This window comes from Dermacentor variabilis, chromosome 7, assembly GCF_050947875.1.
Source record: "Dermacentor variabilis isolate Ectoservices chromosome 7, ASM5094787v1, whole genome shotgun sequence".
In the NCBI taxonomy this organism is placed as follows: Eukaryota; Metazoa; Arthropoda; class Arachnida; order Ixodida; family Ixodidae; genus Dermacentor; species Dermacentor variabilis.
In genome coordinates this window covers 53,904,778-53,930,241 of record NC_134574.1, presented here as the reverse complement: position 1 = coordinate 53,930,241, position 25,464 = coordinate 53,904,778, and the positions used below count along the sequence as shown (strand labels likewise).

General features: G+C 44.1%; 1 protein-coding gene across 3 annotated transcripts in view; it reads right to left on the bottom strand.

Annotated features, from left to right (window-relative positions):
• The window catches only part of LOC142587440 (cyclin-dependent kinase-like 4), a 96,775-nt gene that overhangs the window by 26,814 nt on the left and 44,497 nt on the right, over positions 1-25,464 (bottom strand). For all 3 annotated transcript variants that reach the window (XM_075698459.1, XM_075698462.1, XM_075698460.1), the window contains exons 3-5: positions 16,185-16,306; positions 12,132-12,204; positions 10,874-10,964 (exon numbers count right to left, since the gene is read on the bottom strand). In XM_075698459.1, the coding sequence (XP_075554574.1) occupies positions 10,874-10,964; positions 12,132-12,204; positions 16,185-16,306 (286 nt within the window). The remainder of the gene's footprint in view (positions 1-10,873; positions 10,965-12,131; positions 12,205-16,184; positions 16,307-25,464) is intronic.

Below are 25,464 nucleotides of genomic sequence, written 5' to 3'. Positions count from 1 at the left end.
TTCGGGACAAACACTGGAGGCTCCGTCTTTAGAAGCCGCGTTTAAAAATATGCTCAACTTCATCAGGGTAGAATTAGAAAGACAGGAGCAGTGTTTCAAACCAACAGCATTCGTTCAAAATATTCATATCAAAATGTCACGAGACCAAAGCACCGCTTCTGTTCTGCATAATGCGTCTTTAACAAGGCGCGAGTGTTTCTTATGCCAATCGAATAATGGTAAACTATCTCTGGCTGAGAAAAAACAACAGCTAGCTGATTCAGTTGCATGGTTGATTCAGAATCACGTCACGAGGTCACCAGTCAAGGCCTTGTGATGAAAAGCTCCCTTGTTCGTCTTGCCAGGGGAGACGTGCATCCAGCTTGTTGGAACTGAACTACAAGAAACAAGAGAGTACGGGAAGATCCACTTACAGCGGGATAACATTTGCGTCGTTAAACGCAATACTCCGAAGTAAGAAGTCATCGTGCATTATTTCTAGGACGGACATCTAAGTATACTTTGAAACTTCCCGTGCTTTGGGCCCATCGGAAAGCTAACTTTAGATGCGTCAGAAGTACTTCGGGTGGCGGTGGCCAACGATCATTTATCAAAGAAGATCTCGCAATGAGCTTGCGACTGCAGATCATTGGGGAGCCAGGAATCGCTTTCAACACGTTCGGAAGTGGAACTCCGCCAAGTGCTGAAAAGCGTAATATCGTGGAAGTTTCATTTCGTAGCCAGCACACCACTCAAGTCTGCACTGCGCAAGCAAACATGGTACTATTTATTTTTCACGACGTTTCTGCGCTATCTATCGACAACAACTCTGTGAGTCGAGACAGCTGCGACTTAAACGCAAGTTTCTTGCAGAAAAACAGTGTTTTCTTCGGGCAGACGCCGAACCCGAACTTTGTTTACTCATTGAATCAGATCATATATGGAAGGTATTGACTGGAGAACCCGAACGCCACACAGGTATCCAAGGATTAGTCGCAATAAGTTCCACCTTCGGGAGGACACATTAAGGATCAAGTCGATACGAAGCATTGATCGAACACGATATGAACTTAATGGTCTTCGCGCTACAAGTGAAGAGTTTTTCTGAACACGTACAAACCTCGTAAATTTCGCAGGCGTTTTGGTAACTCGAATCAATCGATACCACTGATCAAAGCGACTCCATGACGTACAAGTCTCTGTCGCGAGTTCACGAGACGATAGGCAAATCTAATGATAGGTATGCTGCTGCGATACCGTGGAAACAAGAGCGCAAGCATTTACTCTGAGATAGCTGTGATACAGCTTTCACTTGCCTACGCAAGCTGTTTAAGGGGCCCTCTACATGACGGACAGCTACAGGGATACGACATGGTCATAAGGCAATGTGGTTTGTTCGGATACGCGAAGTTAGTACCCGAAAGCATTCCTAATGGACCAGCTGTCTACTGTATGCGTCATAGACAACTGATCAGAGAGTAATCACTAACTACGACGCTCAGAGTAGTGTTTGATGCCTCGTCGCATGCGCAAGGTGTCACATCCCTTAATGACTGCCTAGACAAAGGGGAAAATCTGAATCCAGATCTGCTCCAGGTCTTTATAGGCTTTCGGCAAATCTAGATACAGCAGCCTGACCGAGATGCATTCCGCTTTCTTTGATTCGATGCAGTCCCCGGTAGCCAGAGCAATGACATCGCAGAATGGCGTATGACTCTGATGCCGTTTGGGTCAAATGTAGTCTGTTTCTGCTAAGGCAACTGTCCATCATCACTTAGACACCGTACGTGATGAAGACTCCATCCTGAAGTCATATTTTTATGTCGATGATCTGCTTGTAGGGGCAAACGCTTTCGAAGAAGGTTTGGAGAATGTTTGGTTCGAAGAAGGTTTCAAGAGTTCGAAGACTACCATGACAGACGCAGGCATGAACCTCCGTAAGTGGAAAACGAATGACAAACGACTACAAGAGGAGTTTTATTGCAACAAAGATCAAGTAGAAGGTGCACAAAAAACGTCCGCTTTAGGTACGCACTCGGACACAGCAAATGAACTCTTCGAATTCTCTGCGAATTCCCTATTCCAATATATGAATCAAGCCTAAGTTGACACGAAACGCACTGTATTGAAAACTGCTCCTAGAATGTTCGATTTCCATGGCATAGTCTTCCCGCTTACTGTGACTGCAGCAAAGCTGCTCTTTCAGCGCTTATGGGTCTTAAAGAGTCCCATCAGATGAACTTGTAGAGATAAAGACTCAGTGAAAGGATGGTGCGCGAAGGTCATCCAACTCTCTTTTGTGACCACTCCACGGTGTGTAAGAGGTGGCCTGGACGCAGAGGTAGAGATTGCTGAGCTTCATATCTTCGCTCACGCGAGCTCGAAAGCCTACGGAGCTTGCGCGTATTTGAGGGCAGTCGACATCCGTGGCAACACAGTCAGGTTGCCCGTAGCTCCAAAATCGCAAACAGCACCGTTAAAATCTATAACGCTGGCGAGGCTACAGCTCTTCGCAGCAGTCATACGAGCTAGGCTACTGAAACATATCCTGTCTTCATGGGATTACAGGTTTCTTCCCTATGTGATGTGGTTTCACTCCATGATCGTATTCATGGGCAACACAAACAATTAGGCCAATTTGTCAAAAATGGAGTGACAGATAACAGACGCCACTGGCCTGAAGATGTAGCGTTACTGTTCAGGCCATTCTACCCATCCGACTTAATGACTCGTGGAATATGTTGAAGAACCTTGGGGGAGAGCAACAACCAGTGGAATGATCCCAGATGGTTGGAGCAGCCATGGTCAGCATGGCCTGACGAACCAGACGCAATTCCTAAATCTGCCCAGGACTTCGAGCCAACGTATGACTCAACAAGCGTTCTTTTCAGACGCAGCGTCACACGGACACGCTAATTGATTTCGCAAAGTTCAGGGATCTGCAAAAAACTTCTGAGTGTCACAGCTTGGCCCTTCCAATTTGTTACTCGAAGTCGAAAAATGCTAGCAGCGACTACGAAAACAATATCAGCCGAAGAGCTCATCAACGCCGAAAGGTTTAGATTTGTCGTGTCCAACGACAGGATTTTCTTGTGGACATACAACGGCTTTTCCACGGAAATGCTGTTCATAAACATTCAGTCTTAACAGATCTGCACCCTTTCTTTGATCAGAGTAAACAGCTTAGACTCAGAGGTCAACATGAACTAATGGACACGACGTACAAGGACAAGCATCCCATTGTTTTACCTGGACACCACCATTTCATGACGATGGTAATAACAGAGGCGCACTGTATAGGACTGCATGGAGGTATTGCGAGCACTATTGTAAATGTTCTCCCGCATTTCTGGATTATCTGTGCTCGACGGGACAGCAAACGAGTTATTAATGCCTGCTTTCTGTGTAATAGACATTCCACGAATACAGTAAAAGTGCAGTATGCTCCCCTGAAATTCGATCAACTTGTTTCTTTGTGACCATTTAAAGTAGTTGGAGTAGAATTTCCAGGACCACTCCACGTAAAGCAAACAGCACTGTCTGTTATCGCCTGCAAAGAATACATTCTGCTATTCACATGCGCCACCACCCGAGTAGTAAACCTCGAATTTACGAGCGAGCTCTCAGCTGAATTCTTCCTACAAGCTTTATAGCTTGGATTTATAGCTCACAGAGGAGCGCCGCTGACACTATACTCAGATGACGTATTCGCTTCAAAAAGGTATCACGAAGAGGCCATTTGCTGTGTCCAAGGGCGTACCTAAAACAGACGTTTTTTGTGCACCTTCTATTTTTGCGTCCTTCTTAGTCAAACATGGCGTACAGTTAACGTTCAGTGTACCACGAACGCCTTATTTTGGACAGGTTGGCAGGAGAAAGATTGATCCGCTCAATCAAGTCTTCTCTACGCAAAGTGCTTGAAAAGAGGTACTCGCATAGCGAAGAGACTGAGACAGTACTGTTTGGAGTGGAAGCAGTGCTAAATTCACGAACCTTAATCTACCCGTAAACTGACGCGACGGAACCTTCAGCAATCTGCTCAGCCCCTTTTCTCGTCGGGCGTTCACTGATTACTGCACCAGGAACACAAAACTCGGATCATAAAAATTCGGTGCGCGCAAGCAAGAACGGGCGATCTGGCCAAGAAATTGCGGTAGCGTCAGAAACTGCTTGACCACCTATGGATGCGATGGAGTAAAGGGTACCTCCTCGAGCTCATCGAGTTCACTACATCGTTGCCCATCGGGTGCCAGCAGTGGCCTAAAAGTGGATGACGTAGTTCTCGTCAAACAGCCCGACATATCAAGATATATTTGGTCACTCGGGCGGGTAGTAGAACTTTTTCCTGGTCAAGACGGTGCAGTGCGGGCCTTATTGCACTTATTATAAGCATGGACTGAGAATTTTTCATGAGGGCCTCCAGTTTTCTGATGAACAATATTGCTTTGATTATAAAATTTCCGAAGTTATTTAATATTGAATCACCAAATATGCAATTAGACAGAGTACACAAAGTAGTCTGACTTGCTCCAAGCGACGTCAAACAACATTACCTTGGTCCTGTCCAGCTGCGTGGCAGAAGTAACGCGGGCACATGTAACGTGGGTCACACTATATATAAGAATGCTCATAGCATGGCATTCATGCATAACATGAATGGTATGACATAAATGACATCACGTGAGTGTTATGACATGATGCCTTTGTGGTGGTTTCTTTAGCCGGGTATATATAAGAATAGTGTGTCGGGGTATATAACACAACATATTATTGCTAGCATGTGTAGCGACTGTCCGTCATTATACATTGTCCCCGCTTCTGGAAAATCCTTTTTACCTCGCCTTGCCCCCACGTGGGGGTCATTGCCCCCTGCTCTTTCTTGGAAGTGTGTAGGCTGCCCGACAGGGGCGCCACGACAACCACTCGGCAAACCTGCTTTTACTTCCTAATAAAGCAAGTCGACTCTCCATTCTCAAACTGTTAAAACGTGCATTCCTCGCCTCTGCTAAACCGCGTTCCCAACACATGCATGCATGCCATAACATGATTTATATCATGTGAATGCCACGATGTCGTCGTGGTCGTTTCTTTAACTGGGTATATGTCAGAATGTTTTGATTGGGTATACAGTGTGTCCCAACTAACATGCACCATGATTTAAGAATATCCAAATGCCACGTAGCTGGACAGAATCAAGATAATGCTCTTTGCCGCCGCTTGGAGACACTGAGATTACTTTTTTCATTCCGCCTAATTACATAATCATTCTTAACTAATTAGTCAGCTTCTCAAATATTCTAATTAGATTAAAATTACGTCAGTGAGAAAATTATGCAGCAACATGAAAAGCTTCCGATACAGCTTCCTCTTGCTCAATACTTGAAACGTACAAGCGTTTTTCCGTGGACGAAAGAAGCCCGCGAATACACATAAAATTGCCGTACAACAGGCCGCTCCAGGCACTTTGCATCTATTCGTGGTCTACTTTCATGCTCGGAAAAACACATTTAGGTAGCAGGTATCGAGCAACAGACAGCTGTATCGGGAGTGTTTCATATTGCTCTACAATTTTCTCATTAACGTTTTTCATGTAAATGTAATATTTGAGACGTTGATTAAATAGTGAAGTCTTCCCACGTAATTAGGCGAAGTGAAAAAAGAACTGAGTATCTCAACGTGACTCCAAATGTTACCTTGGTTCCATCCAGGTACGTGGCGTTCGGATATTTTTGAATCTTGGTGCATGATGGTTCGGATACCCTGTATAACATACCAGGTTGTAACATACATGCATGCCACAATACGATTGACTGGCAGGACGTGAATGACAGGCATGCATGACCTGGCATGAATGACGTGGCGTAACATTCAGAAAAACCACGGGTAATGCTGGAGATGGAAATTGAAGACGATGAGCAAAATGATGGAAACATGAGCATGATGGAAACAGGAGCCAACGTTTCGACAAATGGACTTGTCTATTCCAAGGCTGACGACAATTCCATAACGTATGATATTCAAGTCATCATATGAATGTCAGAAACTAAATATGCGCGTAGACGAGACATTAATGGCTTGAATGACGTACATTTTATTAACTACATATATATCAAATACGCAGGCCATGGCATATATACATGACATAAATGGCAGATATGCCATGACATTCATGTCGTGACATAATTGGCATTAATGTTAAGACAAGCATATTGCGGCATGTCATGAATGTCAAGCCATGACATGATATCCATGAATGGCGAGGCACATATGCATGGCGACATTACAAGAATGGCATCCATTCTAACCTACATTCACCACATGACATTATTACCATCACATCAAAATAGGCCGACCCAGTGGACCAATTTGCCTACCAACTTGGGACGCTCAGCATATGCTCGCGATCCTAATGCCGTCACGGTCGTCGTATTGTCGTGATTCCTGGTTCGTCGTCTGATTCTCGCCTCTCATTTTCGCGTGCTACCTGCGCTCGAGCCAGGTGGTATCTCTAAGATGATCCCGGAATCCCGCTGGCATGTCGTTGTTACTGCTCAAACAGTAATATAAAAAGGAATTTCCCGTGAACATTGACTTCTAACGCCGCAGAGCAACAGGCCGCTTACTCATTCCTCCCGACACTCGCACCGGACCTTCACGACCCTTCTTTAGGCCGTTAAGCACACATCAAGGTACACTGTTTGCTGCTGCACATGACCGTCCGCGTTTGCAGACTCCCAAACGGTGCTGCATAGCCAGTTAATTCCAAAACGTTTCGCGTAACATGGATTCCCCTCAGTGCGTGGAATATGCACATGTTTAATGGTATGGCAGTCTTAGGGTACTTCACCCACTTTCCGCGGGCCATGCATCGATGTTTGTACTTGTGTATCTGTGTCTGTATCTACTCATGTATGTTCGTATCTAACCGTTTTTCCCGCCTATCTGGGTCACTGAGTTATCCGTGGTCGAATGGTTAATGCATCGGACTGTAGTGTTGATCTAACAGGGTTCGAAACAAGCCATCGGACCAACTTGGGTCACTGAGTATGTTCTAATACTTGCTCCTCTTCGACGAAAATCTTTCACACCGACATAGATAACTGAAGATGCGGGACTGAGTAGGAACCGCATCTTCCGTTATCTGCACCTCTGGCAGTTAACGGCACCTCTGACAGAGCTTCTTCGGGGAGACCCCAATCTTTCCGCGTGGACCCCGACTTGTAATGATGCCTTCGCGACGCTACATCGCCTGCTCACAACACCACCGATACTGCGCCATTTCGATCCAACTGCTCCCACGGAAATCCATACGGATGCTAGCGGTGTTGGTCTTGACGCTGTGCTCGCCCAGCGAAAGCCCGGCTGCCAAGAATATGTTGTTGCTTACGCGAGCCGCACTCTGACGAAAGCTGAAGCGCACTACTCCGTCACGGTAAAAGAATGTCTCGCGATCATCTGGGCCATCACAAAATTTCGCCCATACCTATACGGCCGGTCCTTCGATGTCCTTACCGATCACCACGCACTTTGCTGGTTGTCATCTCTCAAGGATCCCTGCGGCCGCCTAGCCCGGTGGGCACTGAGGCTCCAAGAGTACGATATCCGGGTTGTCTACCGCTCAGGCAAGAAGCACGCCGATGCCGATGCTCTTTCGCGCTCGCCTGTCCACGCCGACATTGTAAGTGTGTCCGTCCTAGACGACCCACTTCCATTCGCTTCTGTCGGCATGGCTTTGGAGCAGCGCAAGGACTCCTGGATTTCATCTTTGATAGATTACATCTCTAATTCACCTACACGCCCACCATCCGAAGCGTTTCGCCGACAAGCTTCGCACTTCGCCATCCGCGACGGAACTGTCTATCGCCGTAACTACAGTTCCGACGGCCGCAAATGGCTGCTTGTAATACCTCGACGGCTCCGCACTGATGTACGCGCCGCTTTCCACGCCGACCCTCAGTGCGCACACGCTGGTCTCTTCAACACCTACACCAGACTACGTCATAGGTTTTATTGGCGTGGTATGTACACATTTGTACAAAAGTACATTCGCTCTTGCACAGAATGTCAACGCCGGAAGCCTGATCCTTGCCGCCCTTCTGGACCAATGCAACCTTTGCCGTGCCCTTCGCGAACCTTTGACCGGGTTGGGATAGACCTCTACAGGCCTCTGCCATACACAGCTGCTGGCAATCGCTGGGTCATTGTAGCTGTAGACCATCTCACGAGGTATGCAGAAACGGCCGCTCTGCCAGCCGCGACGGCTCGTGACGTTGCCTCCTTCCTCCTTCAACGCTTCGTTCTACGTCACGGCGCTCCCCGCGAACTCCTGAGCGACCGTGGCCGCGTCTTTCTCGCCGATGTCATTCAAAAACTTCTCGCTGAATGCCGCAGTATTCATCGCTGTACCACCGCATATCACCCGCAAACAAACGGATTGACAGAACGCTTTAACCGAACTCTTGGCGACATGCTTTCGATGTATGTCGCCTCCAACCACACCAACTGGGACCTCATCCTTCCCTATGTCACGTACGCCTACAATACGGCACCCCAGTCAACGACGGGCTTTTCCCCCTTCTTTCTTCTATATGGCCGCAACCATCATTTCCCAATGACACTATTATTCCTTACCGTCCCGACTTATCAGAGGGTACACCTGTTTCCGAAGCCGCCCGCTATGCAGAAGATTGTCGGCAACTAGCTCGCTCCCTTACAACGCGAGAACAAGCCCTACAGAAATTTCGTCATGACGACGGGCGCCCCCACCACCAGTTTTCGCCTGACGCTCTCGTTTGGTTGTGGGTGCCTCCAACTTCGAAACCAGGTGTCTCCTCCAACTTTGTATCCCGATACCATGAGCCCTATCGGGTTCTACAGCAAACTTCTCCGGTGAACTACGTCATCGAACCTCTGACGCCCCCTACGGACCTGCGTAGCCGAGGCCGCGAAACTGTGCACGTAGATCGGCTCAAGTCGTATCATGAGCCCTTCGTCCTCACGACGCCTTAGGCCTCCTGTGCGGCTTCGTCTTCAGCGAGGGGGGAAGTTGTAAGGAAGAAGTGCGCCGTGCAGAGCTCCGCAGCCGGATCGCCAATGCTACTGAAGTGGGGCTCGCGCTACACGCTGTTCCTGGTGTGACAGGCTAAGCCTACGCTGTTGCGTCTTCTTGTCCGCGTCCATCGTGCCGTCCACAGCCGTGTCGGACTTCTTTGCCATAGTAGCCGTTTTCTAATCATCAAGGAGTCACAACTGTATGTTTTTCAGCCTGAATTAACTAATCTTAGCACCGCTCGTGATTGAGGTTACGCTGATAGTGCGTGAACAGTATTTTATATGCACAGGTCTATACGTTTTACCGAAAGTCTTTAGAGGACCTTGCTTGCCTACTCTCTGAAAAATTTTTGTTGTAAAAAAACTGAGTATCACAATTTTTTTAACACATTTGCGGTTCCCTTCTGTTTTTTATTACCTTCTATTTTTGCAAGTTCATCAGAACAGTCAATTTATTGATTTTCTCCGTAATATTGCAGAAAAATATACGTTACAAAGTTTATCCGTAAAGGAAGTAACTGGATCTATCTATATGTTATACACAGTGTGCTGATCTGTTTATGCGTGCTTGAAAAGAGTTGAACGCTGAGTTAGTTGGTATTTTGTCGTGAGAACCATCTTGAAATACAGCGCATAGGGACGGCACAATAGAAAGGAAGACGAACACATGCGCAATGCGCCTCAGATCGTTCTTTTTTTTCTGTTGTGCCGTTCCTTGGCGGTGTATTTCAAGATGAATCTGATGTTTATATGTGACCAGTTAAAAGCGCATCCAAGCATTTTCTCTCTTTTGTGCTACTTGGAAGCTGCAGCTATGACCAGGAATAAAAGTTACTTTGTTTACGAAGGTTGTGCGAAGGTTGTGGGATCGTTCCCCACCTGCGGGAAGTTTTTTCATCCACTTTCATTTCCATTAATTTATCGTTTCTTTATTTCAATTATTAAGCACAAGTAATTTCCCTTATGTTTTCCTTGGTGTCAGTGTTTGTTGGCTTCTAATGATATGTGTAATGCAAATCGAGCCACTCGGTAAACCCCCTTTCTTCTCGTTCCTTTACGGATAAACTCTCACAATTATAGAATCACCACCACCACGTTTCTGCCATGGTAGACACCGCGGTCCCACATATCCCACCTGGTAAGTCGGAAGCCCCCTCTTCACCTACTGTAATATCCTCTTTAAGAAAACTCAGTATTTTAAATAAGCTAGCTGGCCAATCCAAGCGTCGTTGCAAGCGTAATAGATGCTACCGTAATAAATGCAGGCGTAATAAATAGGTACTGGATACTGGCTACTGGCTTATGCTGTGTTGCCGATTATACAACATGGGCCATTCGCCTGTTGCCACCGGGTGACTACCGGGATTGACACCTTCGGTCACGGGGTATGTGAACATTCTTGGTCAATCACCCACAACGTGTATGAAAATGTCGGCTACACCGAAGCAAAGAAGCCGGCAACAGAAGCGTCCAAGTGTGAAGAAAGAAGTTAAATGAACACAAATGGCCTGTGCCAGGGCCTACATTGCGTGGACGATTGCCACGAAGTGAAGACTTCCGTAAGCCTGTTTTAAGGTAACAAAATCATCGAAGGCTTCACTTATAAACGATTCTCACATATTCGTGAGATTAGTCTGTTTTTCTTTGTGTGATTCATTCGTTCGTAAACAATGGCCGGTGCCCTTTTGCAAGACGATGTGACAGCTGCGTTACTCCCGAAGAGATCATCTGACGCCTGCTTCAGGCCACCATGATGAGTAAGACAGCGTACCCGTAAGTCATATGGCCACACTGTAGGCATTTGTGGGCAGCAGGCATGCACAAATTGCATTTAGGTACTTACTCAGTGTCCTAGCAAAGCCGAAGTCACAAAGCTTGACAACGCCCTCCTTGGTGAGCAAGATGTTCTCCGGCTTGACGTCCCTGTGAATGCACTGCGGAGAAAGCGTGGCCACAGGACCAGAAAAGTGTCAGAGCTCCTATCGGCAACAATCATGTATTGCGATATATTCGATGGACTTAATGGTACCACCGCTTGACGCTTGCACCGCAGTTTTACGTATCATTGTCTCGTTGACCAATCAATGGCGATGAATGGCTTTGCGCTACCAATAATTAATGGGATTTCGGCGAAACTAAATTGGTATTGCAAGCCATTGTAAGAAATGTAGCGAAGGTTGAACAATACAGGAAAGCGAATTCTCAATTACCAAAGGAGTTTCCATATTATTTTCTGCGTTTTGTAAATATAGCACCACAAAGCTATTATATAACAAGAAATCTCGTACAGAACGCGCATGCAGTTCTAGTTTTCTGCAAGGAGTGTTTATATTCTTCAAAATAATATTAAAACGATTGAATTGTACAACGCGGCAGCACATAATAAGCAGTAACATTGAATGACAGATATACCTTACTTCCAACGAATAGTGTGTGGTTAGTGCGAAAACAGCACGTGTTATAATTTACTGCATGTATCGGCCCTGTAGTGAATCGCTTTTTGTCCAAAGCTCTCTTACCCAACAATATCTCCCACCATGCAAACAAGCCAAAAGGCTGCCTCGAAGATACGACAGAACTCAAGGTCTTTGTGCCACTCGTAGTGCGCCTACAGATTATTTTACCAAACACATTCTCCCTCATTATTCTGATGCGTCATTAAACACAGTTCTTGTATGTTTGCATAATTGCTACCGCATGCCCGACAGATGTTTGAGAAAAGGTAGATTTTCATTTTATAGTAAATTGCTGTCAGGTTGAAGATTAACATTGCTACCGCTCTCAACATCAGTACAACCAGCACGTATGTTCTGTCTTTTTTTTTCACTGAGAGCAATGGCTGGTATATACATCTGCCATTATTAATATAAACTTGGCTGCCACCAGTAATTGGAACGAAGTTTACTTCAACAATTTTTCGCATGTCGGCGCTGCGGTGCTGTTTCGCTGCCCCTTGAGCTCTAGTGTTGCAGTTGCATTGGGCGCGATTTGGACATCTATATTCTCGCAAGCATCATGCAATCCCACGCCCGTGTTTGATGAGAACACTTAATTCAATGTGTCCGTCAGCGGTTCCGAAGAAGGTACACGGAGGCACGTACGTTATGCAAGTGGCAGAAGTTGATAGCTTGCAGTGTCTGGAACACCATCCTCTTCGTGAGCACGTCTGGAACGCTGCGGAAAGTATTTACTCAGACGCACGTCACTGAATCTTCAAAAAGAAATTCTTCAATATGCGCAAATACATTCGCTATACTCCTTCATAAAAGTGCAAGAAACCCTTATTAGGACTCCAAGCCGGGCTAGATGGATTTGATTCATAGAGTTGAACACAAAAATTAGCGCACATATGGAGGGCAGAAATGAGAACACGGAAGAAAGAATTTGTAAGACAGCGCTCGTTTCGTGCCTTGTTTTTTTTTTGTGTCGTTCGCTAGTGCGCTGATTTGCTGTGTCCGAAAAAAAAATCCAATTACTAATATGTTTGATAACTGAATTAGAACAAGCACTCGAAGTCAAGGAACTTGAATGACCCAAGCGCATTATGTATGGAAAATCCGTTAAGATAATCACGGTTGACGCGCAGTGGCGTCCGACATGTATTAATAATATCAAGTTCTGCTGTTTTACATGTCAAAGCCACTCTATGATAATGAAGCACACCATAGTCGGAGAGTCTGGAATAATTTTTACCATCTGGGATTCCGTAACCTGCACCTAAATCTAAGTACACAGACATTTTTGCACTCCGGCCACATTGAAATCCAGCAGCCGTGGCAGGGATCGAACCCGCGACCTCAACGTCAGCAGCGACACGCCATAGCAACTGTTGCAGCGGGCGTGGTCCCACGTGTCCAGTACAATTCCGCAACGCCAGTGCAACTAACACCACTCTCAGCTACCGATCTCCCTTCATCCCCTTTGCATGAATGAGCTACTGGATGCCAAGCAGGCAGTCAGTATGCCCTAAAAGCATGCGTTAATTGTCTTGCACCGTGTTTTTAACTCTGTGACTTGGCTTCTTGATGCATTCACTCAGGCTTCGCTAGCGTCGGCCAATGTGCTCAAAGCAGTTTTAATAGGCCTTACACGAATAATAAAATCTCTAGGAACTAGTCATTTGTGAAGGTTACGCCAAACGTTAAGCGAATTTTTGCGACGGTCTTCTACGAGGGGTAAAGAGAAAAATTGAAATCTTTGGCCTGTATGACGTACCTGGAGATTTCGTTCCAGTGAGATCCCGCGCTTCGTCAGTGGCCCGAGCGGTGTTCTGCCCACCTTATCACTACGAGGACTAGGCCGCGAACAGTGAGTGATAAAAACAGGAAAAGGATTGACGGGAAGGAATTCATACATTATACCGGTTTGAATGCCAGCTTACAAGAGACGCAGCAATCGACATAAGGAAGATGTACAGGCTCAGTCCAGTTTGTCGACAGACGTATAGAAAGCCCATCGCAAGGCTGTAAACCACTTGGCCTGGAGAAGGCCTACACTAGCACACACAGGCAAGTATCGAATTAGTGCAGGTAAGCGAAGACGCGTGTTTGCGGTTTGTAGCCGAAGCTCTCAGCTTCAAACAAACAGACTGTACCATGCTGTGCCACCTGGACTAGTATAATCCAAAGTCTACTTTCACTGGATTCTTTCTCTTGATTATAATACACCATAAGCGTCCAGCCGATCCCTGCAACAACATGGGTAGAGCGGTGATCTGACGACTGTCGAAGCATGAAACGGTATAGCACTGAAATAGAATCGGCACACTATAGCAAGCCTAGATGTTAACCGATTTTTTTCTCAAATCCATAATGCATGGGCTCCTTCTCAAGAACATACATGGGTTGCGCAAAGCGTCAGCTTCCTGGCATGTAATGTTGCCCATGTGGGTTCCTAAATACGTGCACAGACTCATGCAGATTCATAGTCCACGTGGCGCTGAAAACCGTGAAACAATATCAGAGCGCGAATGTTTTGCGCTATAGCGCACTGGTTAGCGAGTTCGGCTCCCACTGCGCATCGCCGCAGCGACAGGAGCTTATTTCTTTTGCTTTTCATAGTTCCAAGTTCATAGTATATAGAGTATAAAATTTGGAATGAATACAATATTCTGAATAAACATGAAAGCACGAGCGCAAAACTAGAACCTGAAGCTCTTACGAAGCAAAAGGTTAAAGCAGTGCAAGTGAGACTGTGGGCAAAACGCGTCATATTTAATTTATCGCTCCCTATTTTCTAACGGCGCCATCTAAGTGGCATGATGTTTTGCCTACAGGTGCATCTACACGTCCGCGTTACTTGATCAGAAAACTCTCGTGGTTACGCGATGGACATTCGAGGTGAAAAAATGCGAAATAAATGCAGGTTAGACAGAGGCACCCAAAAAAAAGCAACCAATCATCTCACCTAATTTTTCGAGTGAGTATATCGCAGTTACACTACTGTTCTCAATCAACAAAAAGTTTTTTTTTTTATTTCTTCCCATCCCTAGGTACACATTCCCGAAGTATTTGCTCACTCGATCCTTGTACTCCCTGTGCTTAAATTTGTTGAGTAGTACTCTAAGGCTCTAAAACGCGCCAATAGTTCTTCCAGAGACCTTGCAGCCCTCATATCAGCTATGGAGCTAATTGCTTGTGTATGATCGATACTATTTCTGACTTCTTGTCCAGAACTTAAAGGGCGTACAGGGGACAGACATCCGGTGCTGTTTACGCTGAAAGTAGCATGCAAAGCGCATATGAAGCAGCCCATGGATTAACGTGCTTTATTACACATATAACAAAAGTTTTTCGCAGGCCACTGAGGCGTTAGGAGAGAGAGAGAGAGAGAAAATAATGCAGAGAAAGGCAGGGAGGTTAACCAGAGGTAGTTCCGGTTGGCTACCCTGCGCGAGGGGAAGGGTGAAGGGGGATAAAAAGAGAAACAGAGTGGAAGGGGGAGATAGAAAGAAAGGAAGACAAGCACGAACAAAGCGCGTACTCTACACAGCGGTAGGGGGCGGCATTTTTAGAGTCTGTCGTGAAGCCCCGTAGACCGCAAGAACCTTAATAGCGCGAGTAAGGCCTTCAACGCAGATGTTCTTTCGGAGCATTGGCCTAAAGCTTTTAGTTCTGAAAGTGGACGATTGTCCAACTGGTCCAGTGCTCTGCACATCACTTGTGAGGCGTTAGGAGAAACTGACTGAGCATAACGAGAGTGACATAAGCTTCTATAAGCGATCTCTAGTGCAAAGAAAAATAAGGCTGAAGCAAAGAATGCAGAGGTTGGCATAATTTCCATGTGACGTCCCTGCATGGCAACTTTGTTGGCAAAGGCTTCCAGGAGCTATGAAGTCTCGCTTCCTCACACAAGTACGAATCGAATAAGGCACCCATTCAGTGCGCATGTACGTGAAGAAAAAGTGTTCTGTCAGCCACGCGACTCGCACCATAGGACACTGGCAGTGCTAGGTATGCAGGTTGTGGAGGCACTGCATGAATTCAGTGCAGAAGCCGCAGCGAATGTACGCATGAAGCCTGCGTGGGGGCCCACGTGGACTACAAGTACCTCATTTCCAAGCACTGAATGGTGTTATTTTGGGGGGTTCTCTCACTGTGCCCACTCTACCTGCCTGATTTTTCTCCAGGGCAGAGACAAAATAAACCGTCTCTGACTCTCTAAATATACTTTTATTTAATACTTATTCTAGTAGCAGTGCCATACTTTTTTATCACAATGAAGGCAGAAAACCACGGCAAATTATGACTGAATTTTTTTCAGCCATCAATATACGCAAGAAAGCAACATCAATTTGCAAATTTCGATATTATTTTGCTCCGCATTGTTATAGCTGCTAATAAGCAAACGGTTACAAGTTTTGCGTAATGTACCGTAACAGAGCGTTATACCTATACAGATTTCATGCAGTCCGATACTCTATAGCGAAGTTGATGGGTATTTGTTGTGATCAATAATTTTTTGTTGTTGCTGTTCTCGTCTTCGTTGTTGTTTTGCTGTTATCTTCATTATGTGGGCAGGGTGAAGCTGAAGACAATGGGATGGCCTAAAAACGGCATGACAGCGTGACAAATAAGCCGCACACACGGCAGGACGAAGCTAATTTAATTTCGCACTTTCAACTGCTTTCGCGGTAAGCAAATGTGCAAACTCACCCTTTTGGATGCTTGTCCAGGAAGTCTAGCACGGTGTGATCGCAGTATTCGAAAACCAAGTGAAGCTTCCGCTTCCGCCGGAACACCTCGATCAAGTTCACAAGATTCGGGTGCTTCAGTTGCTGCAGGGTAAGGTCAAAAATATACGCTTCAGGCAAAGCACTGAAATCGTCCGTGACCAGAGAAAGTTAAACATAGTAAGCCTCCTATGAATACGGCTATACTTCACTTTCCATATATATAAAACTGTTCTAATATATATAAAACTGTTCTATTAATTAGGATTCAATGAGCCATTCTATAACGAATTGTTCATTTAAGACTACATGTCAAAATATTTACCAGTTTGCTGGCGTCTATTGTGGACCAAATAAAGTTGTTTCACTCACTCACTCACTCACTTCTCTTCATAATCTCTTGAAGGCACTAAAGCTGCACTGCACTTTTGTCTGCTCGCTCGCCTTACTTACAGGACACTTTTCCTTAAGTTAGCGAAGTAACGAAGTCCTGATATATTTCCGTTGAGTTATAGGCAACTGGCTGCTATTGAAGGCGGTATCGACCATAAACATAATACCCGAAAAATTCCCTTTGTTATGCTGTTATCTTGCCGAAAAAAACCGACGGCTAATCAATCAGACGACAGTATATTACATTAAAATTATATTTATAATCTTACAATCGTCATCATGTGATTTCTTTCGTTGCCTATGTAAGCAATACCGCTAAGAAAGGCCTCTGCTGTCACTCCATTTATATGAAATAATCTTAAAACATACCAGTAATTTCAGATAGAACGCTGTTTCTGAAACTATGTAATCTCATACATCACGTGACATAATTATCACGTGATGTCCTGTTAGCAGCAATACAAGTCAGCATTTCTAAAGCTATTTCTTTTTCTCTTTTTGTTTTGCTTACACTGAAAAGGTTAGTGCGGTATAATGCAAAAACCAAAAGCTTTTGCAGAAAGTGATGATGCTGCGTCAAAAAGAACTTTATCAACTCCTTTATTGTGAATGTGAGTAGGTGGCTGGTCGCATTGAAGTGAAAATTTTCACTTTTTCCGGAGTGCGATACCTCTTCTGCCCGTAATAAGTAAAAATCAGATAGCAAGAAAGTATGCCTGGTGGACATTAAGTAGGGACGTTTGACCTGCTTTCCCGAAAATCTTTCACCAAGAAGTTAGTTAATTTGGCTTAATGGCCCAAAGCGACTAAGGCCACGCTGCGCCAGCCTCAGCATATTAAAAAATCAAATGTTAAAGCAGCGAAAGTTGATTTAGTTTAGAGTCTGTGCAAAAAAATAACGGTTTCTTCTAAAAAGCTGAACAGGTCGGTGAAGGGCAGTAGCGGTTCATCTCCGATATCGACGTGGGGTGTAAAGGTTAAGGTGTAAATTGTAAGTTATAGAGATTCTGTAAAAACTTACGTCTCTGTGTTTCAGTATGTGGACCTGTCATAATAATGTACATTACCGTGAGTGGTTCATGGCACTTCTCGCAAGTTGGCGGGTGTTCGTTTTGAAGTAGAAAAGTGTCAGGTGTGTATGCCCTATTCGAAGTCGACATAGGATCACCTCATAGAAGCGCTGCTTACGACTGCACGACTTCCGCTCGCCAAGTAGGGGTTTATTGTGCGTAACTTGTTATTTATGCAAGAGACCCATTCTAGTTGCCAATTTGATGCCAGGGCCTCATGAATCGCTCAGATACTGTCTTTGTATGGAAGTGTTGTTTGCGTTATGCCTTTGTGCGCTGCCATAAACGCGTGTCTATCTTTTTTTGAATATATCTTTATTTCCAACAGATTGGGGGAGACAGGGAAGAAAAGCTGCAAGTGCAGCTTGAAAAAACACCCTGCCCCCTATGACCACAAGACATGGGCAGCGTGAAGCTGCCGCGTGTTTTTAACAATACAAAAATACACAGTTTTCCAAGAATGCATTAGAAGCGCTAAGTGGGAAAAGTGGTTAGTTGCGCGTAAAGAAGTTACACAAAGTTTCACGCATTACAGAGAAAAAGATAAATACATATACACATATATATGTAATATAAATATAAACAAAAAGCTGTACACTCACCTAATCTGCACTTCTGAAATAGCTGACCGTATAAACATGAATATTAGTCCTGAAGTCGAGAAAATTCTGTTGGGGTAAGGGCACATTTATCAATTCCAGATTTGTTATAACCATTTAAAAGTCTTGGTAAGTTGTTCTTTTAGCATTTGTGAGCTGTAATTAGTTCTAAAACAGTGCACTGTCCAGGGTTCTGTGTTTCTTGCGAGACGTGAGGGGACACGTTCTTCTAAACATGGTAATTTAACAAGGGATAGATCGCTTTTCCTGCTCATGTGATAAAACTGCTGCAAAAGTCGACGCCTATAAATTTCGTGCACTGTTATAATTTTAAACTTGTCAAATAAATGATCGGTGTGTGTATCGTACGGAACATTTGCGAGGACACATACTGTCCTGTTCTGTAATAAAAATAATTTGTTTAAATTCCTATCAGTTGTAGTGCCCCATAACAGGTGACAATAATTGATATAAGAGGCGAATAAGGCGTTATATAATAGTGATTTAACTGATGTAGGAAGAAGGTAACGGTTTCGGCCTAGTATGCCTATTATCTGACTCAGTTTTTGCGTTACAAAGTTTACATGTTCATTCCATGGCAGCGATGAAGAAAAATGCACGCCTAGGATTTTGATGCTTTCTGCGAATTCAATCTGAGCATTATTATAGGCTATGCCATATAGTAAAGGAGAGGTGCTTCCTTTGGCACGAAAAATTATAGCTTTAGTTTTGATTGGATTGACACATAAACAGTTTTGAATAGACCATGTGCTAAGTTTCAGGAGCACTTCTTTTGATATTGTGGTAAGCTTGGTGTAAGAACGTGATGTTACAAATATGCGGTTTTCGTGTGCGTAAATTAAAAATTTTACATTGAAATGAATATTCACAATATCCTTGACATAGAGATTAAAAAACAAGGGACCCAGAATGCTGCCTTGAGGTAGTTCAGAAGGTATAAACCTTTCTTGGTAACTGAAGGTGTTTTTCTGTACATATTGGCGTCTATTTTGAAGATACGACTTAAGAAATTCAAGAGGAAGTCCTCTAACTCCATAACCATTGAGCTTATGAAAAAGAATATTGTGGCTAATATAATCGAACGCTTTAGTGAAATCTACAAATAAACCGAGAGTGATGAACTTGTTTTCGAAATTGGTAAGGATATATTCTTTATGATGCAGTAGGGCTAACTCTGTGGACTTGTCTTTTTGAAACCCATAGTGAGATTCGCTAATTAAGCTGCGCTTATTACAGAATGAGTTTAAACGTACAAATATTATTTTCTCTAAAGCTTTGGAAAAGATACGGAGAACAGATATGGGTCGGTAATCATTTATGTCTAGCTTGTTGCCTTTCTTATGGAGTACTGTCACTCTCGCAGTTTTCATCTTTGGAGGAAAAACACCGGTTGAGATGCACTTGTATATGTGTGCCATCTCATGTAGCACAAATTTTACGGGTGTTATTTGTATCCCATCAGGATCAATGCATGAGAAGTTTTTAAAACTATAAAATACTGTATGCACTTCATGAACATCTGTAGGCTGAAGAAAGAGCGTGTTCTGATTTGGAAGGAAAGCAAGGTCAGGAAGCTGTGCAGAAGTAACATAGGCATCGCGATACACAAAATGTTTATTAAACTGTTCGATCATTTCCTGCCATGATAACTTCTGTCCTTTGTAAGCAATTCGTTCTATAGACTCGCTCCTTCTTTGTCGCCCCAATACAAAATTCAGCTTATTCCAAAGTTTATGGCTTTGAGAGCAAGAAGCAAAGGTCTGGAAACATTACGCATCTTTTGCTTTTCGTAACTCTTTGGTTAGTTTCTTTCTATACTCCTTAAAAGCATTCAGGTCAGCAGGGTAACCGTATTTTACAAATTTACCGTAAAACTGGTCACGCTACTTTATTTTCTTAAATAGGTATTTTGTTAGCCAAGGCTTTCTGAAATTTTTATGCTTGCGTTTCTTGCAGACGAAGTGTTTTGAATACACATCAAGAAACATTGTGATAATCTTAGTGTAAGCCACTTCCGCATTATTTTCCTGAAGTATATTAACCCAGTTTACCTCGCTTAGTTGTGCCTGAAATGCCTGCAGCGTTTGTTCAGTAATGTCCTGATAAAATATGTCAGATGCGTTTCTGCGTATCGCAATATTTGCACTTTCAACGTACATACAAATTGGCATGTGATCAGCTATGCAATGTACCAAAACACAACTACTAATGCAGGAAGGATGATAACTTCTCAAAAAGAGATCAAGCGTACTTTCACTTATAGCTGTAACCCTAGTTGCTGATTCTATGGCATTAATGCAATCGTTCTGGACAAATGTGTTTACAAACTCGCGCGTCGTTGCATATTCAGAACCCATATCGATACTCATGCAGTCACCAATAACTACAGATTTTCGGTTTTCACTGGCAAATGACACCAGCCTACCCATAAACATGAAAAAAGCATTCAAACTGCCGTCAGGTGCTGCGTAACAAACGACAAATAACGTATCATTGGTTTCAACCCATAGCAGCTCAATATTTTCATTCATACACGAAAATTTTCCAGATAGATCACATGATATAGACTCATTTACCAACAAGGAAACCCCTCCTCCACGCCGTGATTCTCTGTTTAAATGGAAAACTTTCTTATTAGGTAACTGAAAAATATTGTTAGCGTCAGTGTACCACGTTTCAGTAAGAATAACTACATCGCACAAGTTACCTATTTCTGAAAAGAAGGTTTCCAGTTCTGTTGTTTTATTATTCGCAGATTGCACATTTAGATGTATACAGCTTAATCCTCCTTTTTGTACGCGTAGTGTAGAGAACCATACTGTCTTTGTTTTATAGCCTAGGTACATAATGATTCTATTGAGCTAAAAGATACCGCTTTTTAATGAGCTAGGGCAGAAAGGTCGTCAGAACATTTTATAACAACCGTAGGATCGCCGCCATTTTTACGTGCGAGGACTTTCCCATTTGGACACCAAACATATCTATAGCCAGAACTTTTCGCCCATGCTTTAGCAAAGCAGAGAAGCTTTCGTGTACGGAGGGTGAGATTTTCAGCTACGAAAACCCTATCCTCACTGTTTCTCGGGTTTCGTTTATTAGCAAGCCAATCATCGGCCAATTCCTGGCATGCAAAACGTACGATGATTCCTCGCGGCTTGGGGGCTTTCCAGGTAACCTATGTAGGGATACGACATCTTGCCTGCACAACAAAGCAACCTGTAATCTTTGGGCGACTCCATTTACTTTGCTCAACAGGTCTTCTTCGTCATCCTCAGTCACACCTTGAATTTCCATATTTAATCGCCTGCTCCGTCACTCAAGATCCTCAACATCAGATTCCAGCTGTGAAAGCTGCTGAAATGCGCCCTGTTTCTCAATTTTCTCCAACCGGCTTAACGTGTTTTATATCTTTGTCATGAGTATCCAGCCGCTGTTGAATAGCGTCGAAATGATCAGACAAGACCTGAACAGATTTTCCCATGCATGAAATTTGGCCCGGAAGCTCGAGAGGAGAACTTAGCTTGCGGTCAATTTCTGCCAACTTAACAAGGATACAGACTGGGATACATAGCGCAAAAAATGACACAGGGACAAGCAGGAACACAGGACGAGCGCTAACTTTCAACAATTGATTTATTGCAGCTGGTGAGTATATATATACTCACTGGGACGCCACTGCAATAGACACGCTGAAGGGAAGGCGGAAAAAACAGTCATGTGACTACTATGCCCAAAAATTCAAGCTCTTTCCTTGATAAAAGTATAGACGGCGCGCTAACGCACTGGTCACCTGCTCTGGCTATCTCAGCTGCTTCCACAATTTCCCTCGTAATTTTATTCCTGTGGCGATAGACAACAACAGTTTGTTACAAGAGTGGGAAGCATGGTGCCTTCGCGTCACATTTTCTACAATGGGCAGCCAGATGCCCATCTATTGCGATGCTCTCCACTTTGTTACTATGCTCCGCTAGACACACGTTTAAACATCTGCCCGTCTGGCCCACGTAGTACTTCCCACACGAAAGTGGGATCTTATACACAACATTGCGAGTGCATGTGACAAAAGGATCTTTGTGCGCGGTAGCGCAACCAGGCTTTTGTTTCCTCATTGGACAGCCCAACACACTCAACTTCAAGAGTTTTTTAGGTGCTGTAAACACAACGTTTACACCAGAACGTTGCCCAACCTTTTTTAGGTTGTGGGAAACCTTATGAAAGTAGGGAATTACCGCCACTTTTCGTTTGTCCCTTTCTTCTTTTCTTTCTCTTTCGTCCTCCGCTCTCTGCTCATCGCTCACGACTGTCACATGACTGTTTTTCCTCCTTTCCCTCAGTGTGTCTATTGCAGTGGCGTCCCAGTGAGTATATATATACTCACCAGCTGCAATAAATCAATTGTTGAAAGTTAGCCCTCGTCCTGTGTTCCTGCTTGTCCCTGTGTCATTTTTTGCGCTATGTATCCCAGTCTGTATGTATCCCACCAACTCGCCCAAACTTCTTCCATGTTAACAAGTATGTTATCAGATGCCTGATTTGCAGCGGGAACATGGCTCTTTCCACCGATAGGCTTACAGAAGGAGCATTTCCACGATTTCAGTGATGTCTCGCGCTTGCTATTAAAAGCCTTTTCAGATACTCCAGAACAATCTCCTACATAAAAAACAAACTCGCACTCTCAGCAAACTAGAACCCGGTCAGCATCGTCCAGCGAAACTCGGCAAGCACTATACAACGGCCCATTGCGCACGTCTTACCATCTAAAGAAGGAAAAGACCGCGGCACTTCAAGAGACACAAAACACGTTGAAATGTTCAACCGTTTGATAGACCTCGACAGCAGCAGCGCAGCCAACATGGCTTGGGACCCAGCAGAATCGTATGGTTCTTCTGTATTTATTATAGGCCAACATGTTTAGGATATCGCCAAGCAGGGGTTCAGACGCGGAGTTTAGAGCTCTGAGTGGGCTTAACGAATCGGTACAGATGATAGCATTCATCTGCTTGGCGGCGGTAATATTTTTTACTGCCGTCCATATCGCAAAAACTTCGGCGGTAAAGACTGAAGAAAAATTATTTATCCGAATGCTATTTCACCAATTTTTCGTTATTATTCCGACACCTACGTACTCTTGTGTTTTAGTGCCGTCAGTATGAAATTCCGTGTAATGTTTATATTTTTCTGGAATAGCTCCGAAATCTTGTATCATGTGTTCTTGTGGAATGTCTTTTTTCTTTAGATATGTTAGTGTCCAGTCACATAGTTGTGAAAAGTTGTACCATGGGCGCTTCACCAAGAAGCTACTCCTGGCATCACGTGAAGTAATAGACAATTTCACGTTTGAGCCAAGCGCCGAACCATCATGTGGCAAATTCTCTTGACTCAAGTTAAGTCTACTAGTGTTTTTAAATATTTTTACCACATGCTACACACATGAAACATTTTCTGCATTAGCCACAATGAGTGAATGCCTGCTTCTTTAAGCAGTAAGTAATAAAATCATGTACCACATATAATAGCCTTGATCCAAATGACAATCATTTAAATTTATTGTTCCTATAATGTATCCACCGACTACGTCAAGGTCTCCCATTACTTGCAGCCCCATCGAGCAGCAGAAAACTATCCGACAACGAACATCATAGCAAATAAAACTCGGATCACTGTTTACAGCCATATATAGAGAAGTGAAGCTAATTACTGCTTCCGGGTCACAGCACAGGTCTATTGGCTACATGCGTGATTTTATTAGCATACTAATTTATCGCGAATAAAGTGGCCATCATCACCTTGCCACACTTTTAAGCAGGCAGTACAGTTAGGACAAGCTGAGCCTTCCTCGTGCCTGCGCAATTCCGACGCAGTATCTGCAATAAAGGTGCGCCTACAATGCAGTACTTGTTCACTGGCCTTCTGACTTCCTCCCATCTCCAGTGTTGGTGAAAATGGGTAATCTCGCCCAAGCACTTGCCAAAAACATAGCAGAGCCATCAAGCAGGCAACACTATAAACAAAGACTCTGGATCCGAACAACTTCACCAGTGCGTAGACTCCGATGTAGCGAAATAATCTTGTCTTTAGTGGGCTCTCCCAGTTACATTTCTTCTGTTGTCATTGTTTTAAAGATAACTTCTTTCATTTAGGCAAATTCGCACTTATTCCACCCTGCGTGAACTCCTTGATCAAACTGCTTAACAGTACGGCGATAACATGGCACGCACGAGCTCTGAGTCGTAGAATCGGCCGCTGTACGTTTGGTATGTTCTCTATCGCGGTCGTCAGTGTCATCAGGGCGGCAGTCTTAGCGCTCAATACACACAGCAGCGCCTTCCACTATAGCATTGCTCTGTAGTGTTTGTGGTGCCTTCTGTCCCATAGCAAAGCTGGGCAATTGCCAGTAATATTTTTCAGTTTTGTGGCAGTTCGTTTTGTACTTTCCTGAACCACGCATGGTAGGGGAGTGGGCCGATGCAAAAGACGCATCTGGCAGGACGAGGATTCAATTCCTTCATTGTGCAGCCCATTTGTACAAGATTATTGCAACATAGAGTGCAACAGCTCAGGCAAATGCACAACATACATTAAATAACTACGACAGCTCAAGAACATGAGCAAACAAAATAACACACACAACACTAGGACATGCTAAGAACTGCATACGCTTAAACGTCGCTGCAATACTGAACGTGAGAACCGCCAAAAACACAACATATAACGCAACGTTGAGCATTACGCTCACTGAATTGGAGAGTTCACACAATATATGGTGCATTGATACACACCATTGTGCTCTTCAGTGGCACATCGAAGGGTTAATGTAGCCTCGTCACACGAGACAAACTCAATGCCGCTTTCTACAGAAAAGCTTCTGCCCATTTTCTTAATGTCGCAAAAAGATCCTTTGAAAGACTTGCCTCTGTTTTATCTGTCTAATGTTTTGTTCATGTCGTAAGAAGGTTTATGAACCATAATTAGTTCTGAAGATTGATAATTTGCGTTTACGGCAACTAACTGTGTAGCACTTCAATGAATAATAAGTACAATATAAAGTACTTCCTTGGTACTGCTGTTTTCGTTTCTACGATTGCGTGATCTGAATAGTAGCATTAAGTACCGAACTTCTGCGTGTGTCTGGTTGCAGGGTTTCTGTACGGGCTAGCTGGTGTTCCATTGCAAACTTCAC